Genomic DNA, 16,407 nt, shown 5'->3' with positions numbered 1-16,407 from the left:
TTTAAACCCGAGGCATGATTCACAATTGACTTAATGTCTTATTAATCTATTATTTAATGTTACACTGCTTTACCATTTTAACACATTTAACCTCGTGTCAAACAATAATTGAGCCAGGCTAAATAATATTCATTTAAATATGTAGCCTAATTAAGGTCAAGCTGCTGATAAAGACAAAATAGATTATAAACTTTTTAAATAATTAGAGCACAATTTAATTTCTGGACGAGATTTCACTTTTCTTTCTTTCTTTCTTTCTTTCTTTTTTAAACCTCTATTATCCGTATTGTGCGCGTATCCGTGAACCAAAACTTTATCCTTTATCTTGTTTTGATAGCATGTGCTGAAAATTACCGGTCTCCCTCTCCAAACGCTCCATAACCAAACTATGAATAATGCATCACTTTGGCAAAAGAACAGCAACAGACACGCATGTTCCCGACTAAACGGGCCTGTCACTACTGACGTTATCAAACGACCACGCTATAGGCATGCAGTATTACCAGTCTATTTGTTCACCCGCAATAAAAGTAATAATAATAATAATAATAATAATAATAATAATAATAATAATAATAATAATAATAATAATAATAATTAAACATACTATTTAGACTGTAATAAAATGTCAACTCTTAAAGAAACTTTAGTTAATTTATTATAGCAACGAAAAACATTTTGGTTAGGTGGATTCACGTTTCACATGTGATGGAGGAAGAAAGAAAACAATTCCATGAATATTCTTTTCTTTTTTCTTTTTTTTTTAGAAACCCGTGCCTCAGGTAAGTTCACTTTCACTGTTATAAAAACATCAACATTACATACAGAAAGCACATGATTTTTTTTAATACACGGAAACAAAGTAAAATACAAAATGAACAAATTCCCCACAAGGCATTCTTAAAGCCACTAAATAATAAAAAATAATGCATGTTTCTTGTGTATAAACATATTTTACACGTGCCCGTACCGGTTTGCATACAGTCCTTGTGTTAATGTCTTTGAAGATGGCAAATGTGACTCAATGGTCTCCTTTAAAAGGCGACAAATCACCACCTCAAAAATATCGCGTTATCCTGACATTAAAAAATGATCAGCATATACATAGGCCTTTATTATGATGTCACATCTATGGCCTGGCTTCACCTTTACCAGAGGGGGTCCAAACAAGTTCAAATATGTGAAACTTTCAAGTTAGGGTTACCGTTCCTCAGAGAGGGGTTGACGGATGGGGGTGGGGATGGGGGTTGGGGGGCCGACATCACGTCATCCGTGAAGACTAACTCATGCAAACACTGCTGAGGCATTTTTGAATCTTTCCAAAAAAAAAAAAAAAAGGTAGGAGAAACACTTCTATTATTCTTCTTTTGTCCCCCTTTTTCTTCCCAAGAATACCTGCTCTGTCCGTTTACAGAGGAAGTGTTTGTGAAATAGAACGAGGCCAGCCTCTATATTGGTTCAAAAGGAAATCATATACAATAATAATATAATATTAAAACAGAACAAATGCAGAGTGGTTCGCCTTGTTTGACAAAGTATCGACCGTCCCAGCTGCATCATCCTCCAAGGACCTTGCTGTCCATCCCGCCTTTTTTTTTTTTTTGTTTTTTGGCGTACAAAAAACACTTCTGTAGGCTTTCACGTCTCATGGTCCTTTCTTTATCTCATAAATAGCCTATATTTATAGTTATACTCATCGTCCATTTAAAAAAGAAAACATAAATAGTGTCCTTGGATATTTTTCTCCTCTTCTCACGTCATGTTCAGTGTGTCTCCGCGGCCATGACGCACCGGGTACTGTGCGCGCTTCCATGTCTCCCTGGCGTCACAGTCCCAGCGCGGCCGTGTGTTTTTTGGCCTTCAGTCTAAGGTCGGCGATGCTGGAGTTCTTGCTGGTGTTCTTGGCTGCGGCAGCGGCTGCCACGACTGAGGCGGCGGACGCGGACTCGGCCGCGAGCGTCGCTAGAGGCAGCCCGAACGGAGGCGCGGGGAACATCATGTAGGGCGCGTGCGCCGCCAGATGAGAGTGCAGGTGGTGCTGCGCGTGGGCCACGGCACTGTCCAGCTGCAGTTGCGCCTGCACCTGAAAGGAGAAGGGCGGCACGTTGCAATGACTATCCTACGGGACGGGACGCACGGATGGGGGAGAGAAGGGGGAGAACATGCGTTAACTTTGCAGGGTTGTCTGAAGGCTCATTTCACTAACTGCAGCCATCATGAAGTGCCACTACTATTAATTACACGTGGAGAGTAAAGTATTAACCTATGGGAGTCGAAGTTCAACGTTTTCTTTTCCAAATTTCCAACTAACGTGCCACTTATCAATAGATTTGGTAACAAGGGAGGACATAAACACATAATAAGGGCCCATAGAACATAAAAACCTTATGTTTAATGGTTCAGGGAATCATATATTCAGTGTTTTAAGGGCCCAAAATTATAACCTGCAGAAATGATGAACCCATGAGTGAGGCCTGAAATGGAACGCTGTTTATACGGTATCACATCATCAACAAATCAATCTTATCATGGATAACCCTGCAAGATATTGTTGAATGTGAGGTCAATTTTTTTGCTTGAGGGTCCAAGTAAGATTTGGCCTTAATCATTAAGTACTTATGTATTTGTTAGCTTTGTCAATGATTCATAACAATAGAGGGGTATTTTCTAATTAAGTTCTACAGGCCTGACTGTGTTGGCACAGTGTTTTTGTCAATGTGGTAATAAGGGTTTAGTTACCCCCTACATTGGAACTGCAGTCTCTGCATAGCACTTGGGCAGAGCCTGTGCCAAGACAGCAGTCCGGGGATTGGTCTGCTTTTAAGACCAGACATTTCAAAGTAACTTGCCTGTTGGAATGGCATCCGTAAAGCCCCCACGTTGACATATGGCGCTACACGACAAGCTTCAAACTGATTTGCTGCTCCAATCAGGACTCCTGGAGGAAAGAAAAACAAACAGATGATAGCCTAATTGTGGAGATAATATTCAGAACCACAAAGAGTAAACTGTATAGATTGGATGATGATTGTGGGAGTATAATACCCGATAAACCCTAAACTAAAGTGTTTTTGATGACATGATTAACCAAAATTTGCACCTCATGTGTAAAAATGAAAGATGACATTGCAGTAAAACAAAATAGAATAGAATTTTCAAGATTAAAGTGCACCTTTATGTAACTGGTTCTCTTGCTTTCTGCATTTGGCTCTTCTGTTCTGGAACCAAACCTGCAGGGACACAAATTAATTAGAGACCCACTGATTGGCAGCTGCTTGTGAGGCCATGTGTAATTCCTCTCAAAGTGACAACAACCGCAGAAAAACAATATCCCTGAGGAGCACTGAAATATTAATGACACTGCTTAACCCCAGATTTTAATTATTACATTTAGTCTACAACAGGAGGGAGCAGGGGGGTTGGAGCATGAGGGGAGCAAACGCGGAAAAGGAGGACATTGAAACCTTTTTAGGAGAATAGAAACACCCTTGTTGGAAATGCGCAGGACGATTGGGCTATAATAAATAACCTTGTCAGCGTTGGTTTCATCTTTCTATAGATTAGTGTCCCCGAAGAGTTGAATGGACTCTCAGATATCGAATAGCAGCAATGCTATTATGGTTTTAGACATCAGAGCAAGACGATCTGAGAGCTATCTCCCTCTTTCTCTTTCTATCTCCCTCTCATTAAATGACCGCTGAAATTAATTACCCTTATCTGCAGAAAATCCATGTCAGTGAGACGCTTAAATGCCTGGCAGTTTTGCCTAATCACCGCCATAACACGCACTTGCTCACACATACACGAACACACACACACACACACACACACATACACACGCACACACACGCACACGAGCGCGCGCACAAACACACAAACGCTTCAAAGCCTCTTCTTTTTACTTCTGCTGAAAATCGACGAGCGTCAATTTCAGAGAAAGAGAGAGAGAGAGAGAGAGAGAGAGAGAGAGAGAGAGTGAGAGAGACGCCTGGAACGCAGATTAAACGATTTATTACTATGATAATCTGTTTTGAATCTCTCAGACAAAGCTCGGGCGAAATTAGCCCACAATACAACATGTCAATCCGCAATCTCCTTTACATTAGGTCCATGTACACCGCCAAAACATGATTGAAATATTGTATCGATCTGCCTGTCAGCTGCTTTCATTTATTGACCCTGGTATCGGAAGTTCTTTTGTGCACGCTTCAGTTATAATTTATTGCGATGATGAAAGCAAAGTTATCGATTAGAATTTGAAAAAAAAAAAAACAAGAAATAAACGCGTGGTCTTTGCCTGCGACCGGTCAGATGATGTTGTTACAGAGATGGAGGGAGAGATTTGGGTAGAAAATAATACATAATTTATGCAAATCCCCGAGCTGTGCTGCTTGTTCGGGACACAATACGCCTTATTGGTGAGATTCCAGCTCAGGCCGGGAGAGCTCTGCAAAAAAAGCTGGCTTTAACTTTCTTTTTTTGGGGGGGGGGGGGGGGGGGGCTGAATTTGGGGATCTTTAAGGTCCTTGTTATGATTTCTTTTTAGAGGAACCACTGCCATATTCAACATGGAGACAAATCCTTCCCTGAGCTGATCGTTGAGTCTGGACTGAGATATTATGGGGGTTTCTATAAATCAGATGAGAAGAGTTGTGTAGCCTACATGTTCATTGTCCTCTGTTCCAGTTATACAAGACGTGTCTGAGACCCCCCCCCCAACCCCCCACCCCCCCCCCTCTCTCTAATACTGAAGCCTTATTGGGTTTCTGCGCAGATGGTCAAAACGACAACAGCACTGACAGACACATTCCCAGGCAAATATTTGTCCGATTAGACCATTTGCTGCTCTGGATTTGGACAATAAAGACTGAAGCAACTCTCGTGATACAAACAGGGCCTAATTGAGATCATTTACACAAAATACATAACCAAAATATCCGAAAAATGGGAGTACCATCTGGGGTGCTAAACACTTGAGTCCTTACTGCTTTATATAAACGATTATAACAACAAACACACCCTCAGGGATTTTGTTTTCCATATATTTACACATGAAGAGTCCAGTATTGTAAATGTAAATGTACACTTTCTAGAATTTGGAAAAATTCTACTGCTTTCAGACAGTATTAGTTTGTATGTTAAACTGATCATGAAAGAAAATCAACAATTGCCTACAATGAAAAATACAATTGAATATTATAATTACATTCTAATATGAATGTGAAATGTATCATTATATTACGATGATTGCTGTTATTTCTATAATTGTTATCAGTGTTATTGTTCAGAGTTCAATTTAAGCGTTTTGGATCACCCTTCAATCCACTGGTTTTTGACAACACAACATGGATCCAAATACGACTCACGACGTTGATCATTATTATTGGCATCATTTGTAATATATATCCCAATATATTAAGATTGTAATACACACCCTGTGAGCTCCAGGTTTGTTATTATTATTATTATTATTATTATTATTATTATTATTATTATTATTATTACATGATCTTTAGCGTCACATGTGCCTACCTGTACTCGGGCCTCCGAGAGTCCCAGTCGCTGGCTCAGCTCCTCCCGCATGAAGGCGTCCGGGTAGTGGGTTTCGTCGAAGAGCCGCTCCAGCTCGTTGAGCTGCTCCAGTGTGAAGTTAGTCCGACTTCTCCTCTGTTTGATTTTAGTCTGTGTCTCGTCCTCGATAGGCTTCGAGTCCTCTTTCCTTTCCTTCACGTCCGTGTTGCCTGCAGACGAGAGGAGAGGGAACCATCAACGATGTGGCTCTCATTCGGTCATCACTGACCCTTTATCCTTACTTGTTTAAGAAACAAACAAAAAATATTGCTATGGGAAGTACTCTTAAAATTAGAATTAATTACCACGTGGCGTCCTTTTGATATAACTTGCAATATGTGGTTATTTCTACGTGCATGCAAATAGAATAGTCCAAAATATATGTCTTACAATAAACCTGAAATAATACGCAGCGGTGGCGAGATTACAAAATTTGTCATACATATTAGATAATTCATTATCAACCCACATCAAATAGAAGTCTAGAGATCCTCCAACCATTGAGAGAAGGAGAAAGAAAATGAAAGAACGACAGACATGCCCTTCCACCCTTCAGATATCACAGAGAATATCAGACCTCGGATGTTTTGAGCTACATAAAGCTCTTTAATTATTAACTGCTTATAAATATGCAACACTGTTGGATGTCTGATACACGCTTGTCGCAGTTTCGTCTTTAACAGCGCTGCCCACCAGATGTCATTTTTACAAGCCATACAACATGACTTGTCACATTATAGGACAACTAAATGTCCACGAACATCTGCTTCTCATTTCTTTAAATGTTTAAATGAAATGATCATCAAACGACTGGAACTGATATTCACCAGTAAATCAAATAGGCCTCTTGTTAATTGAAACGTTAATCGTCCTGCTTAATATCCCTTAAAAATACTTGCTGTTAGTTTCATCATAAATATCTTAACAGAACGTGAAAGGACACACAATCCTGCCATCCACTGAATATTAAACATGCAACAGATTTATCTCTGCATCTGCCTTTCCACCTGATTCACACCTGAAACCGACAACTATGACAGGAAACCACCTTTCATGGCAGTAATCTGGATTCTGATGTTTTATACTTTTGCTTAAACATATTTTATTTTTAAACAATTGTTGAGATGACCAACAATTGTGCACCGAATGAAATCAGCATCGCGAAATTGTTACTTTAAAGCCCCAAACCAAGCTTTGCAATTAAAACCTTGGACTTACTGGTTGCCACAAATGAATATTTAAAATACGCAAGCGATGAAATTGATCAGAATGGTGAGATATAGTTGGCCACAGGAGGCCTTGTTGTCTATATATTTCTTGAGTATTGCTTTCCACAAATTCTGCTCCATTAATTGAAACTTCAAAACTAGCAACAAGCATTTCTAAGAGTGGAATATATACATGTTCGGTGTAAATGGAGCGGATTTGACGCTTAATGAGCACAATTTTAATTCGGAACCACCACCATTTTTTTATACCTGTAACCCACTCGATCCTCTTTTCAATTAATAAGGATTCTAGGCTTCTAAATAGTGCGTAACCTCCAAATCAGTCGGATTAAAGATGTTTCAACTCAGCTACGCACGTTAAGTTCGACTGTGATAAGTGTTAAGGGTTTCTGTTGACTCTCTTTCTATGTTAGACTAGCAGCTCATGCAGTCCTACCGTCTATTAGTTTGGGGCTGCCGGAGTCCCTGATTCTTTCCGGGCCAAGCATGTCCGTTTCCCTGCCCGGTGAGAGCGTAACGTTCCGGGTGACTGCGGCCGCCTCTTCTCGGCACCCCGGCTCCGCGCTTAAAGGCTCCCTGCTCCCTGCTCGCGCTGAGCCGGTCTCCAACACCTCCCTGTAGGTTATCACTTCCTTCTTCTCCTTCACTTTTTGATCGAAAGACTTAGACACAAAAGCGGTGAGCTCTTCCATCACTGCTTTCTCTCCTCTTAAAAAAAAAATCACACACACACTCTCTCTCACACACTCATACACACACTCTCCCTCTGCTCCACGACAGCTTAAGACATCAATGATGTGGCTCGTTTTAAAGTCGACCCCCTTGAAAATGATACGAGGTGATGCTGCCAACTCTGGACGAAGAAGGTAAGAAATGTATAAAGATGCGTCTTCTCGGCCAATTTCTCCTCCTTTGGTGGCGGAGTTTGGAACCTGCTGGTGATCCTCTATTGAAGTCACAGTATTTATACTTTGCGGCGCCTTGCCCCCTTGATCCGTGCAAATTACCTCCCCTCAGGATGCCGGGATGAGCCCCCCTTCCCCTTCACTGATATGGGAGGGAGAGAGAGAGAGAGAGAAAGAGAGAGAGCATGAGAAGGAGAGAGAGCGAGAGAGAACATTAAGTAAGCAGCACCGCCACTATTGGCCATTAATCCTGGATTGACAAGAAGGACTAATTAATTAAATTAAGCGCTCATTCGCTGCTATTGTCCTGAGTTAGTTTTTTAAACACTCGGGAGAATGCCATGGATCTCTCTCTCTCTCTCTCTCTCTCTCTCTCTCTCTCTCTCTCTCTCTCACACACACACACACACACACACACACACTCTGCAGGGGTGTGGCTTAAAAATGTGAAAATGACAGGAGCGAGGGAAGCACATGGACGAGGAGCACTTCCTCAGTGTATCTCTGTGATGGGGGGGGGGGGGGGGGTAAGACACAACGATGACACAGTGAGGGAGAGGTAAAAGCAGACCAGCTGAGATGCAGAGAGGGGTAACCAGCAGCATTTAGAGGGAACATGTTCCACATCCCCCCCCCCGGGTGCCCCCAGCTTTAGGCCTTATCCCTGAAGTTTAAAGCGGGTTTGCTAAACGGCATCCACTTTTCATCTAAAGATTAGAAAGAAGAAGAAAAATAATAGATGACCACAAAAGAAAAAAAGAGCAATCTACAGCTGTCTAGTTTTATTTACAATAATAATATCGATAATAAAATACAAATACTGATAATACATGAATATTTCTCTTATTACTGTAGTCCATTACTGCATTGGTGACATTAAAACATGCATATGAAAGTTTGGGGACCCTGTGAGACAAATTATTCGAGCGTTATTTTATGTGTCTAATCAGCAATTATGTATTTTAAATTGTCATCATTAGAAAAACTATATCGCTCAAAAATGAATCCTCAGAGGACTTTTTAAGCCATTAGGATGTTAAATAGCAGCTAAACGTTTAATTACGGTGCCTCTTGCGGTGTGTTGCCATTGGGCTCACTAATTAACGTTTTCAACTCTCTTTTCCCGCAGAAATGATTGCCTATATTTGCAAAAAAATAAATAAACAATGCTTGACTTGCGGTGGAGGTATACGCCGCGGAGAGAGAGAGAGAGAGCAATTAAGTGAAATGAGGAGGCACCATAAGAACAAGAAACAGGATACAGCGGTATTTTCAAAATGTCGGGATGAATTTGATGGAAAATGAAGCATGTTTATTGATAATCTATAAAAAGCCCCATTTCCACACAAAGGCTCTAACCATTCCCCTAATTAAATATTAACGGCGTTTCAGCTTGAACCTTCAGGCATTAATTACTATTCTTTCTGCTGCATCTCAAAGCAGCATGAATTCCAAATCGCAAAGTTGAGTATCCTCTTAACTCTCTGTATAAAACCGAATCAGTTTGTGTAAGACAGTTTGATGATAGCGATTTATTCACTCCAGCACGTTGTCAGGAAAACAATGGTGGCCTCACTTGTTGTCTGTTTACGCATGTTTATTTTTTATGAATTCATTTTATTATTTTTCTTTGCCGAGAGTTGTTTGCATGGCCCTTTTGCCCCCAGTGTGATAGGCTTCATTACTGTATGAGAGGAAGACCTCATGCAAATCATGTCAGACCTCGCACATGCATTTGGTTATTTTAACATTGGTGGTGTATGTGTGGTTCTGGCCATATCAAAACAACTAATCATAAGTCGGAACTCTGACCCATGAATAAAATCTGTTTATTATTTTGAACATTTTCAGTAAACTAGAATAGAAAGGAACGATCAGTCCAGTAGAACATCAAGATGACACGAAACGTATTTTACTGACCACTGGATTAATGAAATAGTAGCCTGAAAAAGGGCAACACTTGAATAAGTATAATCGAAATATATCCAGTATTGATGTAACCACATTTTTTTCTTGAAATAGCTCGTCTTACACTGAAACAAACATTGTTCTCAGTGAAATGCTCCTGTAGAGAGGCAGTCTAAGATCAAGCAGCTTGTGAGTAACAAAAATCTTATTAAAATCGTATCAGCCTTATTTGTGACAACAAAAGAACAACATGAAAACCTCCTCTCTTACCAATTTTTCGAAAAAGGAAGACATCCAAGGAAAACAAACTATTACTGTTACCCGACAAAAGGAGTCAAACTATCGAGTGCTCTGTGTTTGATTCTAGTGTCTGTCCTCCATCGATGCTGTCCGGCTTGACTGGTACAGTCTTGTTTTGCAGTGCACGGCTGTCGTGGAGCCCACCAGAGGTTTAAGGGTGAGGAGCGGGATTTACAACAAACATTAAACAGTTTAGACTGCATTCCTAAATATTTCATCTTTAATATGATTTACACAGTATGCGAGGTATCTCTGTTGTCAAGTAGCAGTCACTTCCACAGCAGAACGATAGTTGAGTTAGCATGGTTAGCCTGTAAGAGCTAACGCACACAACAACTGTAGGTAGTTGGTAGTTGCAGCGTGTTCAACATTACTGGTGTTATTACGGTGATTATAGTTTCTAAACTGACGCACCTGCACGTCCCCCCTCAAACACACGTCTTATTCATTAGCGGTCAGAGGATACGTAAATAATAAATGTTATGGAGGAATTGTCTGTATCCCTCGTGGTATGTGTGAATGGTTACTTCAATATTTTGTTTAATGTTCCCAAGCTGAAGACTCATTTGCTTTGCAGGAACCCCCCTGGTGTATATCTCCTTGGCTGACAGACAGTTAGCATGGGTCGGCACTCGTCTGGGAGTGAGGATGACAGCCGGAGCAGGAGGAAGAGAAAACAGCGTCGCCGTTCGTCCTCCTCATCCTCCTCTTCCTCGTCCTCTTCTGGAAGCAGGGTGGCCAGCAGTCGGAGCCGCAGGTCCAGTCGGCGGAGCCGTTCACGATCCAGAGACAGAGACAGGAGGTGAGTCTTCACTAAAACCTTCTCTTGAGTTATCTGCAGTGGCGTTACGAGTGTATATAGAGCCATCAGCCCAGTTAAAATAAGATAAAGATAAGATGTGATAAACTTAAGTCCCTACCTCACCCTGTGTTTATTTATACCAGTAAAGTATTCATTCCCAGTAAGCAATAGTGTGTTCATAACCAAGACTGAAGCCACAACGTACCATTTAAGTCATCATTCACTGAATAATGTACATCCTGTGTGTTTGGGTTAACACAGCCAAAGGTCATCTGTGTCACCTGCATCATGTCAGTTTAGTTTCAGTTGTTCCTGTGTCATCTGTGAAACTTATTATTGGTATTTATCTGTTATAACATGTTTTTAAATCAATATTTGTGATGTTTTTGCATACGTAGAACTTTAAATAACAATGTTGGCTAATTTATTTGATGTTGAACAGTTTTTTGTTGAGTCCAGAAAACATAATAACAGATCCCATTGACAAAACCCATGAGAGTGAAGACTTAATGATAACTAAAAAGCACTCAGCGAGTGCATACCTCCTTCGAGGTGAACTTTCTAATGAAACCTGCAAGCATTCATAAGTTTGCTCTCACTCACACCCTTGCATATGTTGCAGTGTGTGGCTCCTTTGTAGAGTTAGAGGGGTCACGCCTGATACTATTAGAATTCTGCATGACTTAGCAGACTAGTGTGTTCACTGAGGTATAACTATCACTTGCTGTGTCCATTAGGTACCACTGGAAAGCACACACTTCCTATGTGTTATGTTGCTGTGCATCATTTGAAGACAACACTGCAATTTTTATGTAAATCAAATGATTTACTTCTTTTTTCTTTTTTTTAAATAATAAAGCATATGACATTTGCTACAACAGGCTTACTTCCTCTTACCATTTCGTGGTGCGATGACTTAAGTTCCGTTTCTAGATATCTTCATGCTGGCAGTCTCATCAAATGTGAAGTTTGGCAAAGATGTGGCCATGTGGAGTTCAGTTACCACAATTTCCTCTTCTTAGGCACAATATCAGATTTGGCCACCTTGCCACTGTTAAATGAAAACTTCATGTTCACAGTAAATCAGGAAGTTCTTAAGGTGTGTCTGATCTAATAAAAGGTGGATCTGGTTCACCTACTAGAAGGACAATATCAAAGTGTAAAAAAGCCACCAGGTATAGTGCAGATGATCTGCTTCAAAATTTCAGCCCATCCTTCACCTATTGAGTGAGTTCGGTAGAAATTGGCCTTTTTGCATATTTTTGCTGACAGGAAAACAGATAAATGAAGCATGATTCATTGACCAAGGTAATGCTATAACATGCATAATCAGAATTAGTTTCTTGTCAAGAAATTTCTTTTATGAAGTCTTGCAGTCTCTGCAGCAAATTTGGGTGGCCAGTCACTGTCCCGTACCCTTAAAAGGTGTATCTCCTGGATTGGAAGACAGGAGTTAAAAGGATATTTCAGTTTTGAATTTGTTTACTTTTACAACTGCTTTCAGAACAGAAAACATACTCTTATATTAACACAAAACAGTTGATAGTGATGAATACCGGGGCTCTGCAAATCTACATGTTGTTATTCATCAGTAGTTGAGGCAGGAGGAGGTTCAGTAATAATCCGATCCCTTTACAAGTGGTTGGCTAGTGGTGGAGTTTGACCTCCTCCATCTATCCATCCATCCACAGCTGCCACTGGCTGTGTGTGGCTGTTCAGACAAGGCCAGTTGATGGTAATTATTTATGAGGCTTGGTCAAGGTCCATTACTGCTGATGGGAAGTCATTGCCTGTCTGTACTGTGGAGTTGGGTGGGGGCAGTGTAAACCCTGGGACCACAGTCCCTCATCTATTAGCCAGTACATTTTGATCAATTAACCAAGTGTGTGAGTGTGTGTGTGTGTGTGAGAGAGAGAGAGAGAGAGAGAGCTAGGGAAACAGGCTTTCATACTAGATGTAGTGGAAGTAGAATACATTCATTTCAGTACTTTTGAATCTTGGTAACACACACATATTAACCCCCCAAAAACATTCCCCTTTGAGTTTATACAGTGGGAAAGAAGAGGCTATATGATGGTCGATCATTTTTTTTAGGTTCAAGCCTCCCCCAAAATAACCAATTATTTGATTTGTTTTGTCTAATAAAATTTTGAGAGCTTTGAGTAACTGCCAGATTAAATCTCTGTTTCTCTGGAAGTCTCTAATTTGCTTGCACAGTTTGGAAGACCGTAAGCAGATGCCATATTTGTTTAGTTCATTTGCCACTGAGCAACTTTTTAGGAATGAACAGGTCCCTGCTGCAGTTTATGCATCCATGCTACATTTAAACTAAGGATGTCATTGTTTACTTTGTATCAGCCAATGATCAGCACGGTACTGGGCCACGTCACTTGATGGGATATTGAAAATATCTGAAATATGATCGAATCCATCAACCTAAATTCCCATGTTAACCGCTCAAATAAACTTTGAGCAACATGCCTTCAAAGTGAGAAGTGTCAGAAGTAACACATATGGGGGTCTTGTGTCAAGTGTTAACAACTGACCCAGGTTGCATGCATTCCTTGTATTTGTAGTTCTTTAGTTGGTAGGTGAAGCAAAATGCAAGAATACTAATGTATTAACCTTGTAGTGTTCACAGAGAGGGAAAAAGTCTGTCACACTGGTATCTCTGTCAGTACTGAGACATTTCTGATTAGAACAAATAGAGATCCTCCGTTGAAAAACAAGGTACAGTATTTAGGCTCTTTGCTTGTGACATCATAACAACTTCATTAATCGGCATCACTTATTGTGTCCATTACTGTGTGTGAGAGATGGGATTAAATGATAGCAAGGTAGGGACAAAGTGTGTGTGTCAGCCAAACTGTGTCGAGGTTCAGGTTAGTGTATTGGTAAAAGTGCGAACCAGCCCTTCACATTCACAGTTTGAGCTATTTTATTATTTTACCCTCACGCAGACTTCTATGAAACTGTGTGAGCTTCCACCACCTTCCAGAAAACCACAGCACACAAGTGTGTTTTTCTTTTGTGTAATGTGTGAAGTGCTTATACTTCGGCTGAAGAAGTTATTTCATAAGTCCCTGCTCATGGGATCTAGCCTTTAGAATACTAATGGATCCTTCTGCATGGCTCTAAGTGGTACAAATCTGGTTTGATAGTTTGGTGTCTGTGTTATTTGTATTGCTTTCCCTTTTCTTCTCCTCTCTTCTATCTTGCACATCTCCCAGAGGACAGACTATGTGTTTTTTTTGTGTGTGTGGTGGGTATTTTTGACTTTGGTGAGACAAAAGAAGATATTTTAAATAATGAATTTTGCTCAAACTGTTTGCACAGTAGTAAAAGAGGATTCTGCATTTATATTCAAACCCATAAATGCCTCCTGCTACATGATATCAATAGGAACACTGTGTGAGTTGTGTTTGGAAAATAGATGCTACACACACGGCTGTAGCCACATTAAAGAGCAGCGGAGCACCAAAGGGCCCCTGTGGAGGAACTGTAGGGCAGTCTGCGTTGTGCTGCTGCCCTGGGCTGTAGATGAGCTCATTCACTGATGCAAAGTAGCGGCTAGAGCTGCTGATAATAGATGAGGCTGTCTGGGACATATTTACTCTTCAAAAGAACAGAAAAATAAATTAGAAGCATAAACTTATGCAGGAGAGCAGAGGCATTTGCGGATTGTGTCTGAGTTGTTGTGAATGAATGAAATAACAGAAAATAATAGGATACTATCAACTGAATTGGGGGCACCATGGCTCAGAGGTAGAGTGGCTGTGGAGCAACTGAGGGGTCGCTGGGTCGATCCTAGCTTCCCCCGGTGAACATGTCGAAGTATCCCTGGGCAAGATACTGAGCCCCTATTTGCTCCTGATGGCCCTGTGACGGTCTGGTGACCTGTCCAGGGTGTTCCTCGCCTCTCACCCAATGTCAGCCTGGATAGGTCCCAGCCCCCCCGTGACTCTTAACAAATAAGCGGTGTAGAAAATGGATGGATTGATGGATGGACTGTCAGCTGAACTGGGCATGTGTGCATGTTGCTGATTTGCCAGAATCAAAGTGATGTCATGAATTACAGGGGTTATAACCCAAACTTTATGATTCATGATTTTATCCTGGCAAAATTCATATTAAATTTGTGCATTTTTGCCCATGTGTGTCAGGAGAAGAAGACGCTCCAGCAGCAGTTCATCCCACAGTTCATCTCGCAGGAGGAGGAGTCGCAGTGCTGAAAAAGACAAAGGGAGGAGTCACCGCTCCCACAGGTCACGCAGCCGAGACAGAAGGTAAACACCATCACCATACATACTCATACACACTGTTAATCATGCATACTTTGAGTTTTTGTAATTGTTCTTAAAGTGCAGTTACGTTAATTGGATCTTTTGTAGTGAAGATTTGAAGTGCTGGTCTAAATTTGAGTTGTTGTTGTTTTTTTCACGGTATGCCTTTGATCTTTTTCCTCTGACATAAAATCTAAAACTGGAAATGAGGAAAATAAATGATCAAATATTTTTTGTATGTCACAAAATACTCAAAATGTTATCTGTTCTGACACTAACAGCAAAAGTAGGTTTTCTAGAAACGGGGCAAAATTTAAGGCAGGATGTGGATCTGAAACATGCAACTGATCACATTTCTTAATAATGAAGCAATAAGTCTTTTGGATATTTACTACAGGTATTGAGGTGCTATGCCATCTGATGGAAACGGAGAAAACTGTGCCTTCCTGTTGGATCAGTATTTGTGCGTGCTTGTTCTCTTGTCTGGGTTTGCCCTGAATGGTTTACCTGATATTTATCTTAGTGTGTGAAGCAGATACATCACTTCATAAGCCACAGCAGTCCAGTCCATCTCAGAACAGTTTAGCTGGTCGCTCTCCTTTCACTCATTAATGCAACTAAAACATCATAATCCATATATTGCTTTGATGAATTATGATTATTCTTGAGGTAGCGGATTGGCTATTTATTTGTTTTGTTTTGTAAAGGACTAATTTATTCATGTAAGACTAATGTGTACACACCTGCACCACTCTCTCTCTCTCACACAAGCACGCACGCACGCTACAGTCAGTTCTGTATCCCTTTCAGAAACATAAAGAGGAATTCTCTGTGTGTGGTGGCCCATGTCATTAGCATAGCTAATCTGGTGCTAATGAACCAGTAAATTGTGCTGTTTTAAATCCTCACACATAGAAACATGCACAGATGTACAACTGAAGAAAAGGTTGTCATAATATATGCGTGAGCAAGGCCCTTTGTTTACTTGTGTATGGCTGCGGGGGAGAGCAGAGATCATTTTAATCACAAAGGGAAAAGTGATTTAATATCCTCATTATAGATGTGTCAGATTGAAGGCTTGATGCAGCACATACTTTTGACATTAGAATGGCTGATAATGGCATGAAAAGACACTACACTCTCCAACTTGATGGTCACATGACACTTTGTGGCTCTGGTACAAGGATCAGATTTCAGAGTTGCGCAGAACCAGTTTATTTTGGGAATTTGCCCACATCGTTTTGACGCACTGTCCTCTGACTCTGTTGCACAGTGGCAGTCACTCGCAGTGGTGCCGGTGATTAAAACATCTGTCGAAAAATTGCATTATTTGTGTGGTGTGAGATGAAAGGTGGAGGGGATTTGGGAGATTTGGAGCTATAGTTGATGACATCGGTGTTTACAAATGC

The 16,407-nt window shown here is 40.7% G+C and overlaps 2 protein-coding genes across 4 annotated transcripts in view; one reads left to right on the top strand and one right to left on the bottom strand.

Moving 5' to 3' along the window:
* Positions 1–565: 565 nt before the first annotated feature.
* On the bottom strand, positions 566–7,721 carry shox2 (shox homeobox 2). Of its 2 annotated transcripts, none has more exons than XM_086215169.1 (5): positions 7,237–7,721; positions 5,533–5,741; positions 3,173–3,230; positions 2,850–2,938; positions 566–2,119 (listed from the first exon to the last, which is right to left on the bottom strand). In XM_086215169.1, exons 1-5 carry the CDS (start codon positions 7,490–7,492, stop codon positions 1,826–1,828), a joined length of 906 nt encoding a protein of 301 aa, XP_086071295.1. In that variant the 5' UTR covers positions 7,493–7,721; the 3' UTR covers positions 566–1,825. The 2 variants fall into 2 exon arrangements, with proteins under 2 accessions (XP_086071295.1, XP_086071296.1); XM_086215170.1 differs by having other exon boundaries at positions 566–2,083.
* Positions 7,722–9,987: 2,266 nt separating this feature from the next.
* The window catches only part of rsrc1 (arginine/serine-rich coiled-coil 1), a 119,342-nt gene continuing 112,922 nt past the window's right edge, over positions 9,988–16,407 (top strand). For both annotated transcript variants that reach the window (XM_086216210.1, XM_086216211.1), the window contains exons 1-3: positions 9,988–10,070; positions 10,491–10,715; positions 14,879–15,001. In XM_086216210.1, the coding sequence (XP_086072336.1) occupies positions 10,534–10,715; positions 14,879–15,001 (305 nt within the window). In that variant the 5' untranslated portion in view covers positions 9,988–10,070; positions 10,491–10,533. The remainder of the gene's footprint in view (positions 10,071–10,490; positions 10,716–14,878; positions 15,002–16,407) is intronic.

The sequence above is a fragment of the Aulostomus chinensis genome, chromosome 10, assembly GCF_037954235.1.
Source record: "Aulostomus chinensis isolate RoL2024-O1b breed Wild chromosome 10, RoL_Achi_v1.0, whole genome shotgun sequence".
Taxonomy (NCBI): domain Eukaryota; kingdom Metazoa; phylum Chordata; class Actinopteri; order Syngnathiformes; family Aulostomidae; genus Aulostomus; species Aulostomus chinensis.
Note: the sequence above shows the minus strand (reverse complement) of the source record. Positions and strands in the feature narration are given on the sequence as shown.